Source organism: Panthera pardus, unplaced genomic scaffold (genome assembly GCF_024362965.1).
Source record: "Panthera pardus isolate Hobbes unplaced genomic scaffold, ASM2436296v1 HiC_scaffold_22, whole genome shotgun sequence".
Lineage (NCBI taxonomy): Eukaryota > Metazoa > Chordata > Mammalia > Carnivora > Felidae > Panthera > Panthera pardus.
Window position 1 is genome coordinate 43589170 of NW_026526788.1, and position 27053 is coordinate 43616222.

Here is a 27053-nt window from a genome sequence, read left to right on the forward strand (position 1 = left end):
TGGTTATAGAATATCTGAGGACACAGAGTCTGCTCTGCAGTGGCATCACTGCCAGCCAGGGGATACGTTTGGGAATTTCAACTGTGCACATATGAGAACTATCCCTCTGCTTAGCTGCTAAGTAGAGATGGCTCATAGAAGAAACAAAGCCCATCTCAGAGCTCTTGAGAGCATGATTGCAAGGGAAAAGCTGGTACACTGGTGAGGAGAGCTGTACAAGAGCCCTGGTATCCAGGGATGGGACAGGTCCAGCTCATCCTCCTGACTACAGTTCAAGACCCTGATCCAGATGAATCTGAACACCAGCACCTGCCTTCTCAGGGGCCCATCAAGAGTCCTCTGTAGGATGGAAGGCAGCCCTGTTCTCAGATGTTACCTGCACACTATCACTCTCCTCCAAGGGAGGTGTCATGAAGCACAAAGGTAGGAGAGTCAGGGGAGGGCATGGGTAGGAGGTAATGTCCACCCTTGTTCAGGTGTGTGGTCCCTCCTGGGTAACTGGTGCACAAACAACCATCAGCCAAAGTGGGTCAAGGGGATGATTCTCTGCACACCTAAGCAGCAAGGTGTCTGCTAAAAATATTTCAGAAAAACAAAATCACTGGATATAAATAGGAAAATGTGTCAACCTCTTAGGACTCCTGGGAGAATCAAATAAGATCCTTGGTCTGCAGGACGAACCCCTGCTGCCCTCCAACTTTACCCCTCACCACTCCCCAGTATGGCCCTCACACCCCAGTATCTACATGCCTTATCCTCCACCTGCAGTTTCTTTCCTCACCTGTCTTGGACTGGGTGCTCCCAAAGCACAGCCCCAGGCAAGAGCTTGGGTAGCATGGACCGTTTTCTACAAGTGAAATCAGAGATGGGCTAAGAGAGCCGGTACTGGACATCAAAACTATCTGCTCCATCACAACTGTCCAGTAACTCATGCTAACCAACCCTCAGGGGCATTTCTGCTACACCATGTCAAGCAGAGCTGACTATTTCTTCTGTGGGTGTCCCTGTGTCCTGCCCATTCCTACAGAGCCCTGCCTTATCCACCTTCAACCTATGTCCTTACAGTGGACACAGGGATGTATGCCACTAAGGCCTTCATAAGAAATGGGTGGAGGATGGACAGGCGATGTTGCAGATGTGGCAGGAGTGTGTCTGGGACACCTGAGCACCGCTGACTTAACCAAGGCCTCCAAGTATTTTGGTGCCTGGTGACATTTTCCGGGGCCCTGAAATACACGTGTGCTTACCTGACAGCAGAGAGAAGTCACTGCCATCACGAAGAATTGACCTCCTGCCTTACAGGCAACACCAGGGTAGAACCGTACCTCTCGATGCTCGAGCCCTGAGCAAGCATTTCCCTCCTGAGAAGGACTAACCCACTCTCTGTGCTTGTCAAATCCCCAACCCTCAGGAGCCCCTACCACTGCAAAATTATTTTTGACAAGTCCACCTCCCCTCTGGAATACAAACTCATAATGGAGATGTTGTTTTAGGCCACTTGGAACAGCACAGCCCCAGTTGTGACCCAGACCAGCACCCAAAGGAATCCCTTTTTGCCTCCAGCACTTCTATTCACAAGGAATTAAGGTACTTAACAAATGAATGAATGCAAAGAGGCTGGCAATGAAGAGGCAAAAACAGGATGTGACTCAGAAAGGCCAAAGGAAGCCCTCAGCCTTCCCACAAGTATGTCTGCTGGGAAGGATGAACACATTTTAGTTCAAAGGAACAAGCTTTCAGTTCAAAGGCTTTAGCAATGTTCTTTTCCAGATAGATATATGTATCTGGAAATATATATATATATATATATATATATATATATATATATATATATATCTCAAACATGCATATATACAACTTTTATATAAATATGTATATATTCATATATAACTCGTATATAACTTTTATAAATGAAACATGTGTGTGTGTGTGTGTGTGTGTGTGTGTACATAATGTATGTATGTATGCAACTTTTTTCTTACTATCTCTAAACACAGCATCCAGCACCAACCAAAGCATACAGATGGTGTTTAATATACATTTGATGGATGGATGGATGGATGGATGGATGGATGAATGGATGGATGGATGGATGGATGGAAGGCTAAATGAATAGATGAATGAGGGGATGGGTAGGTGAAAGGGAGGAGGAGTGGATGGATGGAAGGATAGAGGGGGAGATGGATGGGTGGATGGATGGATGGATGGATGGATGGATCTCCCGCTAAGAGGATACACAATGATCTTGGTTCCCCAAAAGAGAAAACAGTAGGAAGAAGAGATTGGGCGCCTCCACTTTGACTTGGCAGAGAACCTCCTTTGTTCAAACAGCATCTTGCTTTTCATTTACAGCCTGCTCAAAATGTCTTCTCGATCCCCACTTGGAGCTCCACCTTCTCTCACTCCTGTCCCTTCTCCTGATAAGATGCTATGTCAGTACTTCTCCCTGCTGTGGGCAGACACTAACACCCTGTGTTGATCTGTGGCCCTATCTCTGCTGTTCAACTTCAGCATCCTCACACTGAGAAGACATGTGTGGGGATGCAAAGGGAGAGCACTACCCTCACAGTCTTGTTGTCTGGAGACTGGAGACGGGACCTTCAGGGGAAAAGATCAAGAGCAGATAGCAGAAAGGCAGCCTCTGCTTGGGGCTCTGTCTGGGTCCTGATAAATATAAGGCAAGCCTTTTCTCAGGGTGGGTGGGTGGAGACCAGCATCAGGGCATGGTCATGAACAGCCCCTGAGCCAAGAGTGGTCTGGAAGGAGAGAGGCTCCAAACTGTATGAACACTCACTCAATGTCAGGTTCAAGGGGCTAACAACCCAAGCTGGGAGCCCCAGGCCACAAGGGCAGAGAAAAGGGGCCTGGTTTGAGGGAATGCTTGCCTCTTTTCCCTCACTTCTCAGGTAAGACACAGCACAGTTCATTCAGAGCAGACAGACAAGCAGAGCAGATACTGTCACTATTTAAACCCTCATCCCCTCTGGCTGGCCTAGGGACATTGCAGCACAAAAGTGACAAGGAACCAAAAAAAAAAAAAAAAAAAAAAAAAAAAAAAGACATTTCAGGTGAAAGTAGACCTGAAAAAAAGACAGACCAAAGTTTGAGGCCAAGGGCATGGCAGAATAAAGACCTGGATGCAAAGCAAATGACCTGGGACCAGGTCAGACAATATAAAGTCAGAGGCAGACAAAAGCCACAGCCAGGCAAGGGGCCTGAGGCTGGAGCCTATGGCCTCCATTCTGAGTGGGGACAGAGCTAGAATGGAACCCAGCTGGTTCAGTTAGCCACCTTAGAGGTGTATGCCTGATCCCTCTTTCACTGCCGTACAGCACAACTCTTACTGTACTGAGTGTGCAGCTTAGCCGGGTGGCCTTGCAGGATGAGCAAGAGTTTTGGATTCATCCCAGCCTGGGCCAGCTCTGCTCACTGCTATTTCTCCTCTAGTGCATGGAGACAGCAGGTGCTCAATAAATGCTTATTGAATTAGTGAATTGAATCTCCACTTGCACTCATGCAGAGTGATGTTGAACAAGTCATTTAATGCTTAAGACTCACCTTGATGACAAGAAAATACAATGTGATCAGCAGCCCTGGAGAGGTGCACCCTGGAGGGGTGGCCCTGAATAACTCCCCTGAGAACTGTGGGATGGTAGTACTCATGCGTGCCAAGTACGGTCCTAACTTCTTTGTGTGCAGCTTTATTTTAGGAAGGAGAAGAAACAGGAAGAAATGGAAGGGGGAATACAAGACCTACACAGGCTGCTGACTTCAATGTGGATGGTCTGAGAGCTCCTCCATCCAGAGATGGTGCCCCATCTCTGAGCCCAGCATGAGTCTGGGACACAGAAGCCTCAGAACCACTGGGAAAAGAACTTGTATCTGCCAACACCACTCGTCCTCTTCCCCAATGCCCCTTGGCCTGAATGCTTTTCAAGGAGGAGCAGGAGTTGTGTCTGGATTTGTAGCTTGTGGCTGGGAAGACTGAGCAAAGATCCCCCTGAGCATTATATCCCCAGTTCTGCCTGCACACTGCTCACCTGGACACATGTCCCTGGTCTCCTCCTTGCCCCAGCAGCCCCGTCACAGCTGCCATAGCCCCCTGGCCTGAGCCAGACCTTTCGGGTCTGCAAGGGCTGAGGTGCTGCAGAGCATCTCTTTATGGGAAAAGCCAGTCCTCTGCCTCTGGGGTGTTCTGTAAAAGGTTCCAATATCGGAAGGCCCAGAGTGGGGGCCTCACTATGCCTGACTCAGGCTCCTGAAAGGGAGGTGGCTTGGCCCATTGCAGTTGAAGGTCTGACATGTGTCCTGCAGGGCTGGCTCAACCACAGGAGACCACCCAGGTGTGCAGGAGAAAGAGGGAGGCAGGCAAGCAGGGCTAGAACAGGGGCAGCTCCAGCCCAGCCCTGTGGGAAGCACCATGCTCTGTACTCTGCCCTGTCACCTGTCCCTCGCCCAGGCTTAGGGGCTTCAATCCCAAGGAAGCTTCCTTATGTCCTGTCTATGTGGTCATCTCCTACAACCACAGTGTGGTTCAAGTGCCCTCATTTCTCCCTGAGGAAATAGTAACTACTGGTTACCTTGTCTCCCAGCCTTGGGCCCTCCCCCACCCCTGCACAGAGTTGTCTTTCCTGGATGCACATCCTGCCCTGTCACATCTCCAAAGGCCACACCCTGGTCCTCGGCACCCTAGCGGCTATCCCCCTTTCTGACTGAATTCCCAACATTTCCCACCTCCCACCTCTAGCCTCAGACACACTGAACTCTGTCCCTGTTCTCCTGGGCCCCTGGGCTTTTGTATATGCCATTCTTCCCAACTGGTACCTGCTACGGAATAGAGATGAAACTTCCCCATTTATGCAGAGTTTGTGGGAATTAAGACAGAGAGCATTTTTGAATGTCTAACATAGGAACCGTCACATAATCAGCGCATAATGAGGGTTTGTGGAATTAATGAATGCTGAATGAATAGATGTAAATCTGTTTTTAGGACAAAGAACACCAAAGTAAAGATATACCAAGGTATTTGCAAAAAGAATGCTTCTCAGAATACGACTGATGGAGGGCGCACCTGGGTGGCTCAATCGGTTAAGCATCTGACTTTGGCTCAGATCACGATCTCACAATCCATGAGTTCGAGCCTGGAGTCAGGCTTCGTGCTGACAGCTCAGAACCAGGAGCCTGCTTCAAATTCTCTGTCTTCTCCTCTCTCTGCCCCTCCTCTGCTCACACTCTGTCTCTCTGTCTCTCTCTCAAAAATAATAAACATTAAAAAAAAAAGAATATCATTGATGGAGGATACAAGCCATGCTGAGAAAAGGGTATAGGAGCTCTGGACCAATATATTCCGTGGGGAAGTGTCCATCTCCAATCAGAATCTGGGGTATGCATTTCCAGGAGATGGGAGCATCCTAGCAAACTTGTATTTCCAAAGCCAATAACCTGTGCAGGAAGTGGGTCTTTGGAAGGGAAATGGGAAATGTGAGGACACATTTCTCGGAGGTAGAGGAGAGAATTTGGCCAGGAGGCCTTGATTGGGGCTTGCAGCCCTTGAGAGACCCAGGTAGACCTCTTGGCTGCCCAATGATCAAAGACCAATCCCATGAAGCCAACTGAGGACCTTGGATATGGAAAAACAGATTTTATTCTTTTAAGAGTTGGCACCAGAATCCCCACTACATCAGTAATTATATTTTATATAGTTATATTTTATATTCCTGTGTTAGCAGGGGCAAAGGCTACCAGAAAGATTGTTAAGTTTATCTTCATGAAAAAATAAGGAGAATTTACTTTGGAGTCAAGACCCAGAGGAAGAAAATAGAGGATGGATAGAGAAGTCAGCAGGAAAGAGAGTGTGAGGTCCCGGGGTGGGGGGACAGGCAGAGAACATTCCTCAGCAGGAAAGGACTGAGGACATCACAGGCTGTCTGTGCCACTACAATGCCAATACCCTACCCTGACTCTTACCATATGTGACAGCATATTCAAGACTTAGATTTGTAGGCAAAGCCAGGAAAGGTGCTGGTTTCACATCTGAGTCAACCCTAATTTGAAGGCAGCCCCATGAGAAGGCTGGATGATCTGTTTACTTACATGAGTCCCCAGAAGCAGCATTAGGACCAGGAGTAATGAAAAGATAAGCCCCCCCACCCCACTCATAAAATATGCTAAGGAGACCTATACTCTTCAGATCCTATTTGGACCCTGCAGGCCAAGACTTGTGTCCACCTCCAACAGACTGGAAGAGACAGGCCCCCAAAAGACAATGGCCCCATTGTGGAGCCAGCTGCCTGACTTTCCAGTGCTCCGTGCATGTTTCCCTGTAGTAAGTGTGAGGGTGCTCCAGCCGTGTCTCCGTTATACTCCAGGGCCCAGGGTATTTGCTGTGCAGCCACATTATCAGGGGAAGAATCATGCTTGAAGGCAAAGGAAGATGAATGGCAGGCCAGGGTCACAGCCACGCGAGCCAGCTGCATCTCAACACCAGACCATTATCCACCCCACACCAAAGATAGAAACATAAGAAATGTTTTCATTAAGGAAGTCTGCATTTCCTCCAGGCTTCTAAAGAGCCCAGTTTTCTCTTCCCTCCATCATTAATCAAGCCAAGTGGACTGTTCAGGGAGACCTCACAGGGGCAAACAGCAGGAACTGACCTCCGACCAGATCCTCAGACAGGCTCTGGTCAACCAGCAAAGTCAGACAAACAGCCGGCAGAGGGTCCAGCTGGGAGGACAAGCTGACGCCCAGATGTCGCAGCTTGAGAAATCCATCTCCAGGCGAGGCCTTTCTGCCAGACTGCTGCCAGCCTGCCCATCCTGAGACAGGGCACCACAGCCAGGCCTAGCGAGGGAGCAGATGGTGGCAGAGGGCAAAGGAGCTGGGGCTCTCTGCTCATCGGTGAATCCAAGGGGATGGAAGGCAGAGTGGGGAAGGGCATTTGTCCGTACCTGAGGCTCTCTGGCCTCCAAATGTGCATGTGGACATCTGTGGCCAGAACAGCAACCAACTGCAGCCAGAGAGACCACCTGCGCAATTGTCTCTGACAAAGGCATTGAGGATCGTGCCCCACCATGCTCCCGTTATGCTTCATGACTGACTGTTGCTACATATTCAACCAGGGTGTTTAGGGTAAAAAAGGAAACCAGTGAAAGTGACATAAAGTCCAAGATAGCTATGGTGTGGGGTGGCCCACTGCTACTCCAGAGAAAAGGATTCTACTGGCAGGCTGACAAACAACTTCTAGCCAGAGAAGAATACAGAAAGCCCTAACGAAATAGGGGCATGTGGGAAGGGGGGGTTTCCACATGTTTTAGTAGACTGAGCAAGGGAAGAATTATTCCATCTATCAAGCCATTCAACAATTTAGAAATTCACAAAGAGGAGAAATTCCAACTCGAGGGAGCATTTTATAATAATACCACATTAGCCCCCACAGCTTAATTCAAGGATCAGGCTCCATGGTGACCAGACAACACAACTTCTATCAGTTGTCTGTCCCCCTTTGGAAGCCCATTTGAATAGAAATGACATGACAATGTGACAATATGTCTGTTGCAGCCCTGAAGTCACCGGACAGGGCAGTCATGGAGACCGAGTGCTTTACAGATTCTCCTCTCAGCAAGGCTGCCCGTGAAATCTTAGCAAAGTCTCAAGGTTCTTCCAGACTGGTTATCACTTTTATTACTGGCTGAGTCAGACAAGCTCTAAAACAACTTGTCAAGGGAACAAGAATGAGAAATACCCAAATGAGACAGTGCTTTGTAGGGGAAAATAAACAACAGCACACCGGCAAATGCAAAGCTTTTGGAGCTACTACAAGTCACTTATTTTGGTATTTTTCCTCCAAGGGACTTTGTACTAAATAGGAATCAAATTGATTTGCTATAATAGTGCTTGGTTGGCTCTGGAGCACAGAAAGCTCTGACCACAGGACTAATAGAAGAAGATGGAGTTTCTGAGACCAGTGCAGTGGAGAAGCCAAGAGACGGACGATCTTGTAAAAACTCCCCATTCTTGATGGTTCTCCTGAAAACATCTAACCCAGAATTATCATCCCAAGAGCAGCCATCCGGGGGAAGAACTAAAAGATGGACTTGAGAGCTCCACTTCCCAAAGGATCTTCATTAATTTCATCAAGACAAAGTTAATAATCCATGACACAAATGTTTTATTTTTTCTTGAGTTAGTTGTTCTAAACATGTTAGAGTCTTCTCGATAAATCTCACAGCTAGAGGCTAGTAGAAATTAGTTTGTCTTCTATACTGTCATTAAGAAATAAAGAAGTGGTAATAGCTACTTGGGAAACTCGAAGAGAATGGCTTATAAATGAGATGAATCTAGGAGCTGCCCAAATGGTTGTTGGGCGGGGTGAGTAAAGTAAATCCATGTATTTTCCTCTCACCACACCCCTTCTCGAGGCAGAGGCAACAAATGGAGATGGAGATTCTTTTCATAAAGTTTTTCATTTATATAAATATATATAAAGAGACTTCTAGAGACAATTTAACTTGTGTTAAGATCTGCATTATTAACAGATCCACCCCATCAGTCCTTACTGAGGGTTTCCAATGAGCAGAGTCTTGTAAAAAGGGCTCAATGGGTCTCCCCAGACATGGCCTCTCCTCTCCCACAAAAGGCAGCTCTGCCTGAGTGCCTGCAGGAGTGGTGTGGACAGAAAGCAGTACACAAGGCCTGTGATATGGGTCTAGACCCAAAGGAAATGCTCTCCTACCTGCTGTGTTGCTCTTACAGAGCATGCTCAGGGGGGTGCCTGGGTGGCTCAGTCAGTTAAGCTTCTGACTTAGCCTCTAGTCATGATCTCGCGGTTCACAAGTTCAAGTCCCGCATCTGTCTCTCTGCTATCAGTGCTTTGGAGCCTCTGTCCCCCTCTGACTCTGCCCTACCTCCAGGGGTTCTCTCTCTCTCCCTCTCTCTCACAAAATAAATAAATAAATTTTAAAGAGCATGCTCAGGAAGACAAGTGGATTATACCTTACAAAATTTAAAAAAAAAATGAGGGGTGCCTGGGTGGCTCAGTCGTTTAAGTGTCCGACTTCGGCTCAGGTCACGATCTCACAGTTTGTGAGTTCGAGCCCCGCATCGGGCTCTGTGCTGACAGCTCAGGGCCTGGTGCCTGCTTCGGATTCTGTGTCTCCCTCTCTCTCTGCCCCTCCCCCGCTCATGCTCTGTCTCTCTCTCTCAAAATAAATAAAGATTAAAAAATTTCTTTTTTTAAATGAGACCATGTTTGCTGGAAACCCCGAACACACCTGACCACCTCCTCTGTAATGACATGAATAGGTCAGTCTTATTCTAAATGCTTTCTATACATTCCCTCACTTAATTTTTATTATGTCCCTAGGGGGTAGACACTTTACATTCCAATTTACGGGACAGGAAATGGAGGCACAAAATGACAAGTAAATAATAAATATTTCGTTAGTTACTGGAGTTCCTGGGATTTGAACCCACACAGTATGGCTCTTGAGCTGCTGCTGCTGTGCGGCTGCTACTCTTACTATTATTGCTGCTACTGCTATTACTACCAGTACTGTTACTGCACCGCTATTACTACTCCTGCTGTTATTACTACTGTTGCTACTACTAACACCACTCCTGCTACTACCACTGCTGTCGCTTCCACCACCACAAGATGTCTCTGATGTCACTCTTCCGTCTTGCTCTTGATGGAGTGCCTGGGTATCAGCAGGAACAGACAGAGGGAGGTAGGGTGGCCAGGGTTCCAGGTGTGATATTGCATTTACCATATTTGATGATAACCAGCCACACACCTCGGAGCTGTGCCTTTGTTTACCCTCTTCACAGCTGTGGGCCATGTTAGTATGCTCTCCGCCAGATTCCTCATCCAGACTGCCGGTCTCCTTTTCTCTCCTGTCCTCCTGGACACATGCTTTGCATCTAGAGTATCTAGTATGCCACCAAAGAGCCCACATTTTAGTCCGTGAAAAAATAAGCAATCATAGGCCTTAATAAGAAGAACTTCCATTCTCCCACCACTCACAACCTATACAACACATACTTGTGCAGTGGAAAGGGGCCCCTCCTGCTCTCCTTAAGTAGAAAGAGTGCAGTGACCAGGCAAGAACTGGGAAAAATTGATGGGGCAGTGGCGTGGAGCAGGGACAAGGCTGGAGAGGGATGAAGCCCATCAAGGGGAGACCACGCCTGGGAGTAAGACCCTCCTAGGGTCTGACCACCCAGAGAGTGATGGGGTCCCCGCACCCTCCTGCCCCAGGCGAGGATACAGGAATGGGCACACACTGACTGGAGTCAATCATCTCACTCTGCTTCCATCCATGTCGAGAGCACGGAGAGAAATGCAGAGGCCCAGTGAAGGGGACTTACTTGGTCCTGACCTCTTCTTCCAAGCTCCAAAAAAGGAAGAAGGCAGAACAGGCCAGCCGCATCCAAACATATAAAATCTTGCATTAAGCACCTTCCACCCCTGCCCCATATGCCCAGGACTCTCGGGTCCATGAGCCCTGCAGGGGCCTTGGTCTGCTCTCTTGGCCAATCCTTCACCATGTTAGAAAGACCCCAGACATTGTGGTGGCTCCCGGGAGCAGTGGACATGGGGGTAGTGGGAATTACTCCAGCTAAAATCTGTGTCTGCTACATTCCCTCCTCAACCAAGAACATATTTCTAGTGTTTGCCATCTTTTAGGGTATGTTTCCCTTCCCCCTCCCCAAACATAAGATTATAGAATGGATTTGATGCTTTGGCAAATTACACATGTACCCAGACCACTCCAGAGATTCTAATACTCCCCCTCCCCAAAATGTGTGCCTCCTGATAAGGTTAATACCAAAATGTCCTGGGATGCAACAGATACTCAGGTGGTAAATACAGCATATCTCTGTCCTGAAACCTGATTTCCACTCGTCATGCCTGGCTGGGTAAAGAAGGTATAACTAGTTTCAAATGCTGAATGGCAAGCATATCACATGCACAAACTTCTGGGTAATTTCTGCAAACCCAACTGGGAGAAATTTCCTTCTGTTATGTGTCTCCCACCAAGCATCAAGCGAAAGTTTCCTTATGCATGGAAGTCTTAATGGAGAAGTGGATTCTGAGCTGCCAATGGGCAGTCTCCACTGTGTTTCATTGCTATCCTCAAACATCCAGAGGGAAAACGACCTCTCACAATAGGTACACAACTCGCCATCCTACTCCCTGGCCCCAGGGGAAGCTAACACTGATTGCATATATGGCATCAGGTGTGGTAGAAGCACTAACTGGAAGCACTCTGTACCTGTTGCGTTGGATGGAGTACAAGAGCTAGGCATGTCATGGTCCTGCCCTCGGGCCTCCCCCCGCTCAGCTGGGACTCCAGGAATGTCCTGGTTGGCCTACACCTTAGCACTCAGCAGATGAGCTGGGACACTCCCTAGTTGTTTCACAAGAGCTATGTCTGTATTACTGACTTTCTACAGGGAAGACCCTAAAACAGTTTCAAAATGCTGACTCCCCACAGGAAGGCTCCATCTCCAATCCTGCCAGACGAACCCATCACCCACAAAGTAGTCAGCGCAGAAGCCTGAGAGACAGTAATGTCTTTACTCCCTGAACATGTAACTTTTAAATACAAGAGGCACCCAGTGAGCTCATATGGCCCGTCTGCTGACAACAGGCATAATTGCCTGCTAATGCGGCTCAGAGGCACTGCCCAGTTGACTGGTTTCAATTTCAGCAAATGACAGGGTTCCAGTAATTAAAGTTGGTGGGCAATAGTGCTCAGCTGAAGCTGTGGCACATCTTTGCCCGTTACCTGCGGCAGGCCAAGGGCATGAGTGAGACTCCCTTCTGGAGGGAGCTTGACAGGTGAGCACTGACCTGCAGCATCTGGAGGTAGCCTTCCTGGGGGTCACAGAGCAGGGAGGAGATGCGATGGTTGTTCCTCATGCATTTCTGGTTGTCCTTTGCAGATGGGAAGATCTGCCTGACCACAGTCATCCTGCCAAGGGCACTGTGCACCAGATCCAGGATCTCTGGGTCGCTGATTTCCTGGGAAGATAATCAGACCCATGCTTACCATAGACTCACAAACTGCGCCTGCAAAAGGCCCATCAGGAGGTATCAATGGCCAACAGCCTAAATAGACAAAGGGGTCAAGGGACTGGGCCCACGTCACACAGTTCATTAATAGGTTATTTTTAAATAATACTTGCTAACCCTTAAAACCCACACAGAATTACTCAACAGCTGTCCTGAAGACCAGAAAAAAGATGTCTGTGGCCAAGCCACCAGTGCGTTAGCTTCTATAGGGTCAAGCTCTGAAGAACCCATGCTGTCAATGTCATGGTAGGCATCAGTTGGAAGTAAAAGCTAAACTTCCTGTTGGGGGTCATCTCCCTGAGAGAAACAAAACTGGTTTTCTCAGACAAAACTGACCAAAATGCCATGAGTTTCCCCTAATTCTTTAATGATTAGCTTCGCTTTTTAAGATCTGCATACAAATTTTGAAAATATATACACTCATTCATTCACTCATTCATTGCACAAAATCTGCCCAACATCTCCTGTGTGGTTTGTTCTGTACTAAGTACTGGGGACACAGCCTTGAATGAGTCAGGCCTAATCCCACCCAGTAAAGCTCAAGGTTTTCGTAGCATGAAATAGGCTGAGTGTTGCAATAAGGAAATCTAGGGGCACAGGAAACCCATTGTGCTTCCATGTTAGATGTCTGCTAAGCTCTTTACACACATTATCTCATTTGGTGCTCACAACAATTTCAGGAATTCTAGGAGGTACATCCTATTACTATCCCATTTTGACTGAGCACTTTCAAGCATGGAAATAGTAAAGGCAGCTGGCCACAGGGAGCTCCTTCCAGAACGAGGCTTCGATGAGGAATTAGCACTGAAGCTGAACCTGAAAGATGAACTTGTTAGGCAAAGTGCTCAGAAGTATATGTAGAGGGAAGGGGCAGTTCAGAGCTGAGTCGGTGGCAGTGCTGCTGAAGACAGAGGCAGCGGGTGACACCCTGTGGCACCGGATTCCTGGAGCGGCAGCAGGGCATGTGAGTGCCTCGGGCAGAAAGGTGCAGTGGTCAGACGCAACCCTCAAGCTCCTGTTCAGGGCCAGATGTGGGGGAAGGGAGAATAGACCCAGCTAAGGGCAGTGAGGAGCTCTGGCAAGGTTTAGGTACAAAGCAGCTACACTCAGATTTCCATTTCAAAACCCTGTGGCTGCTTGCCATACAATGATATGAGAAGACAAGAAGGAATTAGAATTGCTTCAAGGCTAGGAGCAACACAGGAATGACAAAAAATACAAACTAACACAAATAAAGGGTTTTAGAGGTGGAGTCAGGTTAAGAAAAGTTCTTGTTTATTGTCTCTCAAAAGGGATGGCTAAATCAGTGGTTGGTTGCAAGTCAAAATTTGAACTGTGACTATCCGTGTTTTAAAATAGGTCTTGGGGCGCCTGGGTGGCTCAGTCGGTTGAGCACCGACTTCGCCTCAGGTCACGATCTCGCGGTCCGTGAGTTCGAGCCCCGCATCAGGCCCCTGTGCTGACAGCTCAGAGCCCGGAGCCTGTTTCAATTCTGTGTCTCCCTCTCTCTGACCCTCCCCCATTCATGCTCTGTCTCTCTCTGTCTCAAAAATAAATAAACGTTAAAAAAATAAATAAAATAAAATAAAATAAAATAAAATAAAATAAAATAGGTCTTAAATCTTCCTCATTACAGATGACACATTCTAGCTTTGAGGCAATGAACTGGTATAAGTGGAGGTAATAAGGTTAGAAATTAGTGATGGGGAGGGTTCAAATCACTTAAACAAGAATGTTGATGGGTGAACTGGGGTAAAGTCTCTGTTCCAGGAACTCTCTTAGGAACCTGACATAAGCATGAAGACTGACCAGTTGAAACAACATGCTGGATCTGGGAGAAAGTAAGACATTGAGAGTCATATCCTTTTAGAATGATCGATAGATATAGTTCCCAAGGATGTGGAAATGCAGTAATCTCAAAAGAATTCAAGTAAATCTGGGTTTAAACTACTAAACTTTGTATTTCAGACCAAAGACTATTTCAGGGAAGATAATCTTGTTGGATTGGGACCAAAAGCCCAGAGGTGGGGGAAAGTGCAAAGGTGAGATGGGCCCAGAACCAGCTAGGCTTCAGGAAACAGAAGACAGACTATAGTTGAGCAGGATGTTTGTACTCTGCTCATAGCTGCCTTGCTAACAGGTCCCCTGCCCTGAGCATCCAACAGTGGGGTGAGGGAAATCACATTCTGATCGAACAGTATGTAGGACCGTACGAAAGGGCAACGATGGGCCAGTTAGCTCTACTTGGAGAAGGAATACAGAAGATTGGGGGAGGAAATTGTTTTTAACTCAAAAAACCATGAGGTCAGGAAGAACATAATTTGAACTATGCATAAGAGGGTTAATCAGAGCCCGCACACCTTGGAGAGGAAACGGGAAGTCACATACCTTTTGTTTTTCTCACATACTCATTGATTGCAGAGCCATTGTAGAGGCTCTTTTATTGAACCTCTCCTGCATTCTCAACTTCCTGGTAGGTCAGTGACACTGCACCCCAAGCGGGACCCTGCAACTCTGTAGGGAGTCTGACTTACAGGGTACATAATACCTTTCTGGAAAGCACGCCCATCATCTTCCCTGGCAACCTGCAGCAGAATCAGGGGTGAGTGGCTAAGTGAGCCAAGGGCAGCCCCAACATAACGGGGTGGGGGACTTTGCTTCTGCTCCCAGCTGCTGTGGTCTCTATACTGTTCTTTCTCCATTCTTCCTGCCCAGAAATCCTTACAAACTTGGCACAGTTCAACCCAACCCATTAGCTGCATCAATGAGGATCTCTGCAGACCCCGTCTCCGATGGCCCAGTTCTCATCCACCCCCTCTGGGTCAAAGCACACACACCATCTTCCAGTGTACTCCTCCCTGCCTCCCCATCCTTCTGGGCCTATTCTTAGTGTCCAACACAGAGATAGTTGCAATCAGAATGTAAGAAGTGCAGGTAAAAGAACAGAAGAACAGAAGCAACTCCCTCGGGTCCCTTGAGGGCAATGAAAAGAGTCACCTCTTCTCCCAAGGATGTGTCCCTCCCCTTGGAGAATTCCAACCCTACACCATCTGTCAATTCCAGGAGCTCTGTGTCAGGCTCTCTCCCGTGCTGTTGGTACCACTGTGTACCAACAGAGTACAGACAGGGGTTCACTCACTCCCTGCACCCAGCCTCCACAGTTGGCCAGCCTCTGGACCCATGTGAAGACATCCAACCTCTGGGCCTTCCTATGGATGCAGAAGGCTATCCACACAGTCACTTTATACAACCCACCTGGAGAACAAACTTTCTCTTTGTCCCAGTTAAACATTCCTTCCAGAGAGTGCTGGTGATGAGCCGCAGAAGAAAGACAATGTGTATATATATACTGTGTGACCTCCACTACCCTCACTAAAATCAGCAAGTCTGCAGTAGCAGCAATAATGTGTCATACCCAGATGCCTACTGGGGTGCACAGGCTCAAAATAAATCTTGCTTTTGTTTTATGACTTTGTAAGTTTACACCGCGAAATATATATTAGGCACAAACATTACATACATTAAGTATGAATAATCAAATGATCAGTGTGCCTTCTGCCAAACTAAGAAATAAAGTATACCTTGCATCTTGGTTGGATCCCTCCCCCCAAATGCTTACCCCTTCCTCCTTACCAGCAGCTAACTTTGTCATGCGATGAGTTATGTGTATAGCCCAAATAACGTATAACTTTGCCTTACACATTTTTGTTTAGCTTTGTGCGAACTAAACCACCTGCAGGTCCCCTGTGATTGTGTTTTGACACAATTGGTTCTCAAACTTTGTTGTGTATCTGCATCACCTCAGGAACTTGATAAAATGCAGGTCCCATTCTTCACCCAGCAAAGTTTTCTGTTTTCTCCATGAGCTCTCCAGATAATTCCAATATTCAACAAACATTTAAAACCCACTGGTTTAACATTTCCCTAATCTGTTCATGGCAATGGGTACAGCTTAGTTTCATCGTTTTCTTAGCTGTACCCTACTGCCCTGTATGCCTCTGTCACCATTAATCCACTCGAGTGTTGCTTACCATTGGAACATTTGTGTCCATTTGCTACTACAAAGCTTCTGTGCACGTTTTCCTTGTGCACGTGTGTTGGTGACTTGTATGAGAATTTCTCTAGGATATATACCTAAAATTAGAATTCCTCAATAGGAGAACATAAATATGTTCAAATTTACATAGTAATATCAAATCTCCAAAGTTATTGTACCAATTTATAATCATGTCTGGTAAAGAGATTTCCTGCACCCTTCCCTGCACCTGACATTATTGTAGGACTTCCTAATGTTTGTCATCCTGGTGAGTATGAATTGGTGCATCATTGGATTTTGATTTCTACTTCCCTAATTCTTAATAATATTAAATATCTTTCATATGTTTATGAATTATTTGTGTTTCTTTTCTTGTATTTGTGTTTTTGTCCCATTTCCATTGGGTTGGGTCTCTTGCATATGGATTCATGGGAACTTTTTTTTTAATTCCAGATAATTCTTTGTCACATGTTATAATTATCTTCTCCAGTTTCTAGAACGTTTAGTAGAATTGGCCTATAAACTCATCTAACCTGGTATGTTCTTTGTAGGAAGTTGCTTTATTACTCATTAACTTTCCTTTTGTATATAGGGATTTTGCTCATTTTTCCTTCTGTCCTTAGTCATGTTTTCTTCTAAAAATTCAGCTATGTTGTCCAAACTTTCCAGTTGATTGGCATATGTTGTTCACAATGTCTCTCTACTTCCTCACTCTCTAATGTATCCAAAGCCATGCGCTCCCATCCATTGCTAACAATATTTATTTGTGCCCTCTGATGACAGAAGTTTATTTTATAAATACTTTTTAAAAGGTAAGTTTTGACTTAACTGATACTTTTTTATGTGTTAGTCTTCTGTTTCATTAATTTCCACTCTATTATTTTTCTAGTTTCTTTGGATTTATTAGGTGTTATTTCTCCAACTGTTAAGGTATGCAGCTCAGCTGTGGAATCTTACACATTTTTTTCTTTTCTAATAAAGTGGTTAAGACAATAAATCTACATCCAAACATTGCTTTAGCTGTGTCCCATAAATTATACATACAAATTGTATCACTCATTTTAAAATCCCATTTTGATATATTTTTGACCCATAAGTAATTTACTAGGGATTTTTCAAAATTTTCCAAACATTAGGGTATTCTTTTTACTATCATCCTATTGATTTCTAATTTAAATGCATTGTGCCCTGAGAACATGGACTGTTTGAAGCTAATCTTTTAAAATGTATTGAACTTTTGCTCTGTGGCTTATCACGTGGTCAGTCTGCATGAATGTTTCATGTGCATTAACTGTCCTGCTGTTGTTGGTTTCTGTGGTCTACTTTTAGGTCCATTAGATTAGGAATTAGTCTATTTCTTTCTGTATTCAGCCTATATTTTCAAAAATTCAAAAAACATATTCTGAGTGTTTTATTAGTTATGCATAAGTGGAGAACTAAAACTCCTTCCTGAATTGAATCTTTTATCATTATTTAGATATCCTCTTTATTTCTAGTAATTCATCTTGCCTCCTACTGTATTGTGTCCAATATTAATACAGTGATACCAGTTTTATTTTGGTTACGAGCTGCCTGCTCTAACGTCTTCCGCCTCTTTGCCATCATCCATCTTTCTCTGTCTCACACTTAAGTTGGAGACTATTAAAAACAAAATATACTACATGCTTTTTACATCCATCTTTGACTTTTTAGTAGAAATCTCAATCCATTTGTATTGGACTATGATTATCTATACATTTACATTGATTTGTACCATATTATTTACATTACATCTTATTGTTTCTTTTTTGTGTGTTTTTTTACTTCCCCTTAGAATGATTTTTCCCCTATTTTCATTATTTTACCCTCTTTTGGAAGTTTTGTTCTCTATATTATTTTTTTCTTGGTTATCTTAGATATTTTTAAATGCATACTGAACAAAGCATGAGGCTAATCAGTATTTTATTCTCTTCTCTTCAACATTTCTTTCCAATCACCATCATCCTGACTAATGTGATAATAATATCCAGCATTTTAATTCTTTCTTTATGCCTTCCTATTACATATAATTCCTATTAATTTCCCATTACTTTTAGAATTTCCTTTAATGTCGGTTTGTTAGTGATAAACTTAGTTTTTATTTGCTGGAAAATACCTTTTGTAATCTCACTCTTGAAAGATAAAAATCACAGTTGATTACTAGTTTCTCTTAGCACTCTGAATTTCATATGACACTATCATCTGCCTTCCATTTTTGTCCACTATATCTGTTTCCTATGGTTGTAATACCAAATTATCACAGAGTTAGCAGCTCAGAACAACAGAATTTTATTCTACACAGTTCTGAAGGCTAGAAGTCCAAAATCTGTTTCACTGGGCTGGAATCAGATGTTGGCAGGGATGTGCTCCTTCCAGAGGCTCTACAAGAGACGGTTCCCTGCCTTCCACAGCTTCTAATGGCTTCCAGCAGTGCTTGGCTTGTGGCCACATCACTCCAGCCTCTTCCTCTGTGACCAATTGCCTTCTCTTCTGTATTCTTAAATCTCCCCATGCCTCCTTTTATAAGGACACTTGAAATTGCATTTAGGACCCACTCAGATAATCCAAGATAATCTCTCTACCTCAAGATCATTAATTTAAACACTTCTGCAAAATCTCTTCTGCCATGTAAGGTAACACACAATTTCCAGGGATTTAGGCCCTGGATATCTTTGGGAGCCATTATTCAGCCCACTAACTCCAGACATTAGGAATCCATTTAACTGCCATGTTTTTGAAGAAGACCTGTGTTTTCTCCCTGGATGCTTTCTAGATTTTTCTCTGTCTAATGACGTCTCTAGGCATGGATGTTTTACTTTTATTTTTATCCTTAGGATTCCTAGATCTGGGGTTTAGTTTCTGTCAATAATTCCTGAGAATTCTTGACCATAATATCCTTTCATGTTATTTCTTCCCCATCATTTCCTATTTCCTCCTAGAAATCTAATATTATCATTCTATCTTCCATGTGTCTATATCTCCCTTTCATATTTTCCATCTCTTTGTATCTCTGGTATGTCTTCTAAATAATGTCTTCACATTTTCCAGTTCACCAATTCTCCCTACGTATGTGTCCACTTTGATTGTTAATTCATCCTTCACATTTTTTAACATCAACTATTAGTTCTTTTAATTTCCTGAAACTGTTTATTTTTCAATTCTGCCTCATTTTTAAATAGCTTTTATTCCTTGCTTATGTTTCCAGCATCTATTTTTAAACATATTTCAGCATACTTACTTAATAGTCTATGTCAGATAGTTATAATATCTAAAGTTATTTGAGATCTGATTAAACTGTCCTTTTCTCCTCCCTGGCTCTCACTCATGGTGGTTTGTTTCCTTCTTTCTTTCCTTTGTCTCTATATTCCTCTTTCCTTCCTTCTCTCTTTCTCTCTCTTTTTCTTTTTTTCTTTCTTTCCTTCTCTTGTGTGTACTCTTAGTTTCCTTAGAACTTCCTTATGAATTCCTTGAAGTCTGACTGGAATTCACATTACTTTATTTGCATTCACTTCTACAACCTAATCTACTAAGGTTAGAGCACTACTGGCCTACAGCCATTGAATTTAATATTAAACCTTCTTCAGAGCTTCATTAGGCACCACAGGTGGTATGACTTGGGTCACAAACTCAATGGGACTCATCAATTGTCAAGAAAATTCATTCCCATCATGCAACTCCAAAGCCAAGAGAGAACATTTCCTTGCTATTCCCTTCTGTGCAGTGAGTTCATTTCTAGTTAGCCTGTATACCAAGGATCTAAGTTTCTAGCTTTATGAGGAAATCTCTCATTAGGCCCCACATCTGATTGGTTCTTACACTGATCTCATGTGTTTTGTGCCCCCAAACAGCCAGAAAAATAAACGTTCAAGGTTTCTGCAGTTTGACCAATAGATTCAAGGCCAAAACTAAATCTGAAGCTCATGTATTTCCCAAAGTTTCAATTTTCACCTCATATTAGTCCTCTGTGGACATTACTTTTGACTGCTAAGTGATCCATTTCAAAATACTTTTAAAGTATATTATACCCTGCTTTTCTAGTTCTTTTGCATTTGGGGGCATCATTCAGGCTAAATACTACTAATCCTTTTATACAGAATTTTCTTTTCTTAGAAGAATGACTCCACCCTTTTCCTGGGACACACACCCACCTCCCAAACTCCTCATATGTTTTGGCTGTGTGACTAACTAAACCTCAGTTATCATGCTACAATTTCTATTTACTTCATTTGACTGCCTTTCTCTAAGTTCTTTGTCATTAATATTGGAAGGAGAGCCATTTCTGAGGGACCCAAGAGAAGCACGTGCAATCTTCTCCATTTGCTCAAATCCCAATTGTATTCTTCAATCATCTCCCATTGTGCATACAAAAAGGTAAATATTCTGCAGGTCCCAAATTAATATTTTGTCTCTTGCTCCAGAAACATTTCCCTAAATTACTGTTACCTTGCCCTCCTGCAACCTAATAGCTTCCCCCCATAAATCATCTCTCATCAATATTGCTCACTCAAGAGATCATCTCTGTGAAAGATGATGGCATCTTGGACTAGGGTTGTTGCAAATGGACCATCTTTAGACAGAGCTTAAATGCTGAAGCTAGACCACATGCTGACTATGGGATTGGAAGAGAGCGATGGCAAAGATCGCTGAAACTTTTTTCAATGTAAGAAATATTTGTAGTTTGATAACAAAAACATTGTAACAGCTAAAACAAGCAGAGGAAGAAAACGGGGATAGAATTGCCAGTGAACACCCCATTCTTCAAGTTATCAGCGGGGAAGAAAGACTCTTATGCTTTGTAGCATACTTAAAGGAAGATTTCTATGAACACAATAAAATGTGAGACCGAATAATAAAAATACTCACTGCCTCTAATTTTGTCCTGAACATGCACACTGAAACCTAGACTATCTTCATTTGGAGGCAAGTAAATTATCAGGAAACCTCCACACATCTCCTTGTACAAAGAGGTAAGACTAAAGAAAAGTCTGACAAATTCGAAAGAAAAACCAAGCCTCACATCCTCTCAGAAGGCATTACTTAATTCACTGATTGAAAGCAAAATTGTCCTTCATAGAGGGCACAATAAGGAACCAAATGAGACCTGATTGTCTCCATTCAGAGACAACCTGTGTCTCTAGCCAGGGCCTCTGGCTGCTTGGGGCTGGGGGTGGCGGAGGGTGGCGGGGCTGCCATTCCAAAAAAAATGTTAAGCATACAAGTATGTGTGAATTTTCCTGTGGAGAAAGCCCATGAGCTGTATTCAATTTTCAAAGAGGCCTTTGACCCCAAAAAGCTGAGGAACAGGCAATACCAAAGCCAGTAATGGTTTTGAAAGTGCCCCTTGTTGCTAACTATGGGAAGAACAAAAACGATGAGGAAACATCAACAGAAAAATTGGGAGTTTTCATGTCTTTCAGATTCCTCTGCTTCCTCCTCACTTCCACACAGGCCTCTGAGGTAATAACAAAAACCAGAGGCAATGGGATTTACATGATGAACTATGATGCAGCTATAAAAATCACTGAGTAAACCCATAATACTACAGTATCACCTGCACCATGCAGATAATAGAGTTAAGGAAGACAGACCAGAAAGGAAAAAAAGGAAGAGCAAATTACAGAATGATACATCAAATACGGTACATTTATAGTAGAGATATGTGTAATGCAGTAAAAACAAATGTGAAGGACACATGGCAGCTTCAAGAGAATGGTTGCCATAGGGGAAATAGAGGGGAATAGCAAACCGATTTGCTGCCTCACTTGCAGTCTTGCCCCTCCTCCCCTATGCTGCCATAACCCTAGGGTGAACAGCTGCCCTTCCCTCCACCATGGGATTTGGGGTGGTGGGACGTCATGACCGCTGCACCCACAGCCACAGGTGCATCCTGCTTGCTCTGAGCCAACCTGGATGGTCCTACTACTTTAGGCAGTCCTTGGAGAGGGGACACAACTCTATTTCTGTTCAGATGTGAAGGGGGTTCTCCTGGAAGGATTCTGAGATGGTTTGTTCAATCCTAAAATGACCACCAAGAAAAGACAGCACCTTTCAGCCTCTGGAGGTTGACTCATGGGGAAATTCCATTTGATGGTGGGCCAAGCACACTGAACACAACAGACCCCTGAGGAAACTAGTTAGCTTCTGAATCACCCTGCCCTGTAACCTCATGACCTACCTATGAGCCTCCTCTAAGGTGAAACGATAAAGCTTCAGACCATTTAACGAAACTAGATTCATACTTTTCTATTACTTGTGGTAAAAAAAAAAAACAAAAAAACCTGACTGACACAGAATTTAATGGGACTTAATGTAAGTGTGTATAGACAATTATATCTGAAATGGTCAGCTTCTTAAAAATTGAGATCTCAAATATGGCAACATTTGAATGATGGACAAGGTGTTTAGATATCATGCCCTGTAGCTCTTGGAAATTTTTATTTAAAACAGAGAGAATCACTGAAGAAGCCTCACTCCATGTCTGCTTGAGTAGCAAAGAGGATAAATTTTCATAATGAGGAGAAATCTTCAAAATAGCAATTAAAATGGTAAGGATCTCCTTTTTCTAAATACACGCTTTGGCAAACCTGATGCAAAACTCATGCACAAATAAGTTTCTGTCTGATCTTTAAGACTTCAGTAAAATTTCTGAACCCTCTGATACCAGGGGAAAATATTATTAAACATTTATATAGAGCTCTAAACTTATATAGGGCTGTGTAATCACATTATTAGTCATTTCCTTTTATTCTTTAGAAAGGCCTAGATCTATCAAACATCTGTGTGATACCAGCATTATTCCATTGCTGGAGAAATAATAAAGTTTGTTTCCCTCCTAACAACCATAGTGCCAGTAATCTAAAGTTGATGATAGTAAGGAAAACTTCACAGACAAAGCTGGCTTGAGAGAAGTTGAGAAAAACAGAAGGAAGATTCAATAAAGTCGTGATTAAAGATTTCCTCCCACTGAAGTCAACAGACTTTTTAGAATGTCTGCTGTTTTCAGATCCCCACAGAGTGCTTAAGGCAAGGCAAGCTAAGGCTCCATAGAGACTAGGACATCCTGGTGAGGTGGAGAGGGTGGGAGGAAGCTGCCGAAGCTTGGTGCTGGTTACATTTCCAAGACAGAGAAGGTGGGAGGAGGGCACTTTCTGCATGGTGGTTCTGACCAGAGACATCCTGTCTCATTCATCATCCCCTAAAAACTCATGGGGTATGCAGCAGTCTCCCTATTTTACACAGGATATGGAAAGTTGCCATAGAGGATGCCCTTGCTCCCCAGAGTGTGGTCCAAGAGCCAACAGCATCAGTATCAACTGGGAGTTTGTTAAAAAAAAAAAAAAAAAAAAAAAAAAAAAAGGCAGAATCTCAGGCCCCACGCTGGACCTATCTACCCAGAATCTGCATTTTGACAAGATTCTCAGGTGACTCATAGGCATGTTCAAATTTAAGAAGCACTGGTCTATATTATACAGTGAAGTGAAAAGAGTGTCGAATCTGGAATCAAGTGTGTATGGGCTCCAGTCCTAGCTTATCCTCTCTCTGGTTGTAGAACTTGGACAAGTAACTTAATTCCTTTGAGTGTCATCTGGAAATGGGGTAACTACTTCCCCAGGAGCTCTGCCTTAATTCAAAGACTTTCATCCAATGGGACCCAACATGTCTAGCACAGAGTCTTGCGGTGAGTACTTCTTATCCTTCTACCTCAGAAGCTAAAGCTCTCTGTACAGCCTTTGAAGGCCGGCAAAACATCTGCCACAGCCTGGCCTCAAGGAAGACAGACCAGCCCTCTTTCTGCCCCTCTTTCCACTCCATGGCCCCATGCAGCCTCATGCACACCCCTAAGGGAGCCCATAGCAGACCACCCCAATCTGCACATACGGAGCTCTTTCCTGTCCCTCCTCTCCAAGAGATCCTGGGGTTCACTTGACTCCCTGCCAAGACATCAAATCAGAACTCAGCCATCCTATCACTAAATATAATGGCCCATTAATTGAAAATTCATATGGCTTCTTTTATTTTCATAAATGACACAAATGGGTTCTGTTCACAGGAAAGCCAGCATCCTATTCTGCCTGCCCTTTTCACCCAGGGCTGCCCAGACAGGCGGCAGAGCTCTCCCCCCATCCCACCGCCTCCATCACAGTCCATTTTCCTGAGTGGTCCAGTCAGAACGGCCAGTAGTGAGCAGCTGGCCCTGTTCCCTAAAGACCTGCCCCTAACCTTGGCCCTAGGGTGAAACAGATGTCCCCTCAGGTTCTCCCCAGGCCTACCAGCTTATCAGGAGAATCTGCAATCTCACCCAGAGAAGACCAAAAAGTCCCCTGGGGTCTTGCATTTTTAGTGGCTCTTTTGTTCTATTTCATTTAATTGAGTTTTTATTTCATCACATTTTATTCTATTATATTTGACCATGAACACAAGGTGGACATCTGCCCTCCAATGAGCCAGGGGACCCACACATGTCCCCAACATTTACTGGAGACAGTAAAGCTTCTGGCTGCAAGTTATTTATGGATGACAGCTGGGCTGGACTGGGCTGTCTGTGAGATTTACCCCTGCTCTCTCTCCTTTTTTTTCTTTCATGTCTCTTACTTCCACTTTCTCCTTTTCCATTTCAACTCCCTCTCCTGGATCTCACTCTTCCTTCTTCCCTGTGTGCCCTGCCCCCATCTTCTCAGGTCTTCCTGCTCCCAGCAACCTTGCAAGTTCTGAATTCCCACAACCGGTATCACTCACCTCTGCTCAGGCAGTTTCCCTTAATTCCAAGGGACTCAGAACATCTGAGGTAGGTCAAAGCAATTCCCAGAAGTGGTTCGCTGACTGCTAACCTTACCCTCACTTCTTCAGATGGGATATGCCTGAAATATCCTCTATATTGGGCCTGAAACCTATTCTTCTGCGGGTCTAGGCCCGTGTATTAAAAGCACTAATAATTGTAGGGACAAGCTAAAAATAGTTAGTCTGCCATTTGGAGGGAGGAGCAAATCTAGTGTCTACACAGTTCAACAACTCAGGTCAGAGTCTGAGAAAGAGTTCTCCAGGTAACAAACCCGGCAGGCAGTCACAGGCAGAAAAGTGATCCTTCACGCAACCATATGCCCCCAGGAGAACACTACAGACGTCACCTGGAAAAACGGGTGTCAAGAGCTGAATAAGGCAACTCCATTAACTTAGATCCAAAATCCATAATGAGCCTCTGGCCCTTTATTGTATACCCACAACCCTGATTCAGATGTGGAGGCACTGTGAATTCTGTGTTCCCCACAGAACCAGAAGGAAGCTGCAGGTGCTAATCCATTGCTCCATCTACACTGGGCTCAGAACTAAAACCAGCTCCTTGAGGCCAAGGTGTATGTCTCTCATATTCTGTTGTCTTTCTGATACTGAGCACCAGGCCTGGTAAACACTTAGGAAGAAAGAAGGGAAGAGAAGGAGGAAGGAAAGAAGGAGGAAAAGGGAGAAGAAGGGAGGGAGGGAAGGAGAGGAGGGAGGAAGAGAGAAAGGAAGCAAAAGTGACCCTCAAAAATTTTAGTATTTGAAACTCTGACCTAAGTAATTCTCTAACATAAAGCCAACGCTCTTCAGTCTGTTGTTAAATTTTTAAAAGCTGATCGGGGTTTCAATTTTCAGCTTACTCCCCAGGCAAATATTCAAACAGAAAAATAAATATAATAGCCGCTGATCCTTCATGGCATTCATTTGCTTGCTTGCTACAAACCACTTCAATTATTTTGTTTGCAATACCTATTTGTTTGTCTCAGGAGAATATTTAAATCTGCTTTTATTTGTGCACAACTCTCCCCACCACCAGGAAAATGTTTCACATTACCACTTCATGGTTTTTTAATCCCCAAGGAGCTGATAGAAAATTATAATTGTTAATTGCATTATAATTTAAAATCCTGAAATATTATTTAAAAAATTTCCAAATATGATTTTAAAATAAGACTTCATGATTCAGAGCCCTGGAATGGATGGCTCTCAAGTTTACAGCCCCATGTTTACCATATCAAAGCCCTTACATCTGAACTGGAGCCCACTGTGTAGATTTAAATGTAAAGATCTGAGAATATAAATTTGGAAGAATAGAAGGTATGTAGCATGGTACTTAACTGACCATGATGGACTTATAGGGACTGAACTTACCATTCACTTTAAATAAAAAACAAAACATGAAATGACAGTTTTCAGACATTAGACAACAGGCATAACTAAAAAGTGTTAACCCCCAAAAAAAGAAACAAATGAAGTGAGCCTGAACTTCATGCTAACAGAGACTTTCCAGGTTGCAGCAGAGGAAAGGGAAACCTAGGCAGAGCCTGATGGTCTCCATGAGTTGAAGAGAGAGTCTGGGTTTTGAGGAAGCCAAAACAATTGCAATTCATAAGGCAGAATTCCAGAGAAGCGAGAGCTACACAGAAAATGCCCTCCAGAAATCTACTGAAAGTTCCCTTTGAATCTTCAGCTGAGTATTGGTTAGTGCATGTGAGTGAGGTAACTACCTGAGTCTAAGGAAAGAACCACCTGGTAGGATCAGGTTTAACAATCCGTAATAATGGGTCACATTAGCAACAGCAACAGACCAAAACTGTTTTTGACCTAACAAAGCTTCAAAGCAATTCTCAAAAAAATAAAAATGTTCCAAAATAACTTAACCCTGTCCTGGGGGAAGAATAGAGGTGGGGGTGGGGCATACTTAAAGAAGAAAAGGAATCAAGCACCCAACCATGTAAAATTCACAATGTCTGGCATCTAATCTAAAATTACCAGGCATGCAAAGAAATAGGAAAATACTCTCCATAATGAGAAGAAAAATCAATCAGTGGAAACAGACCCAGAAATAATACAGATGGCAGAATTAGTAGAACAGGACATTAAAACAGATATTATAAATAGTATAAACACACACCATATGTTCAA

The 27053-nt window shown here is 44.0% G+C and overlaps 1 protein-coding gene across 4 annotated transcripts in view; it reads right to left on the minus strand.

Moving 5' to 3' along the window:
- The window catches only part of GRID1 (glutamate ionotropic receptor delta type subunit 1), a 696359-nt gene that overhangs the window by 214711 nt on the left and 454595 nt on the right, over positions 1-27053 (minus strand). For all 4 annotated transcript variants that reach the window (XM_019444807.2, XM_019444804.2, XM_019444808.2 and 1 more), the window contains one exon: positions 11858-12028. In XM_019444807.2, coding sequence (XP_019300352.1) covers positions 11858-12028 — 171 coding nt within the window. The remainder of the gene's footprint in view (positions 1-11857; positions 12029-27053) is intronic.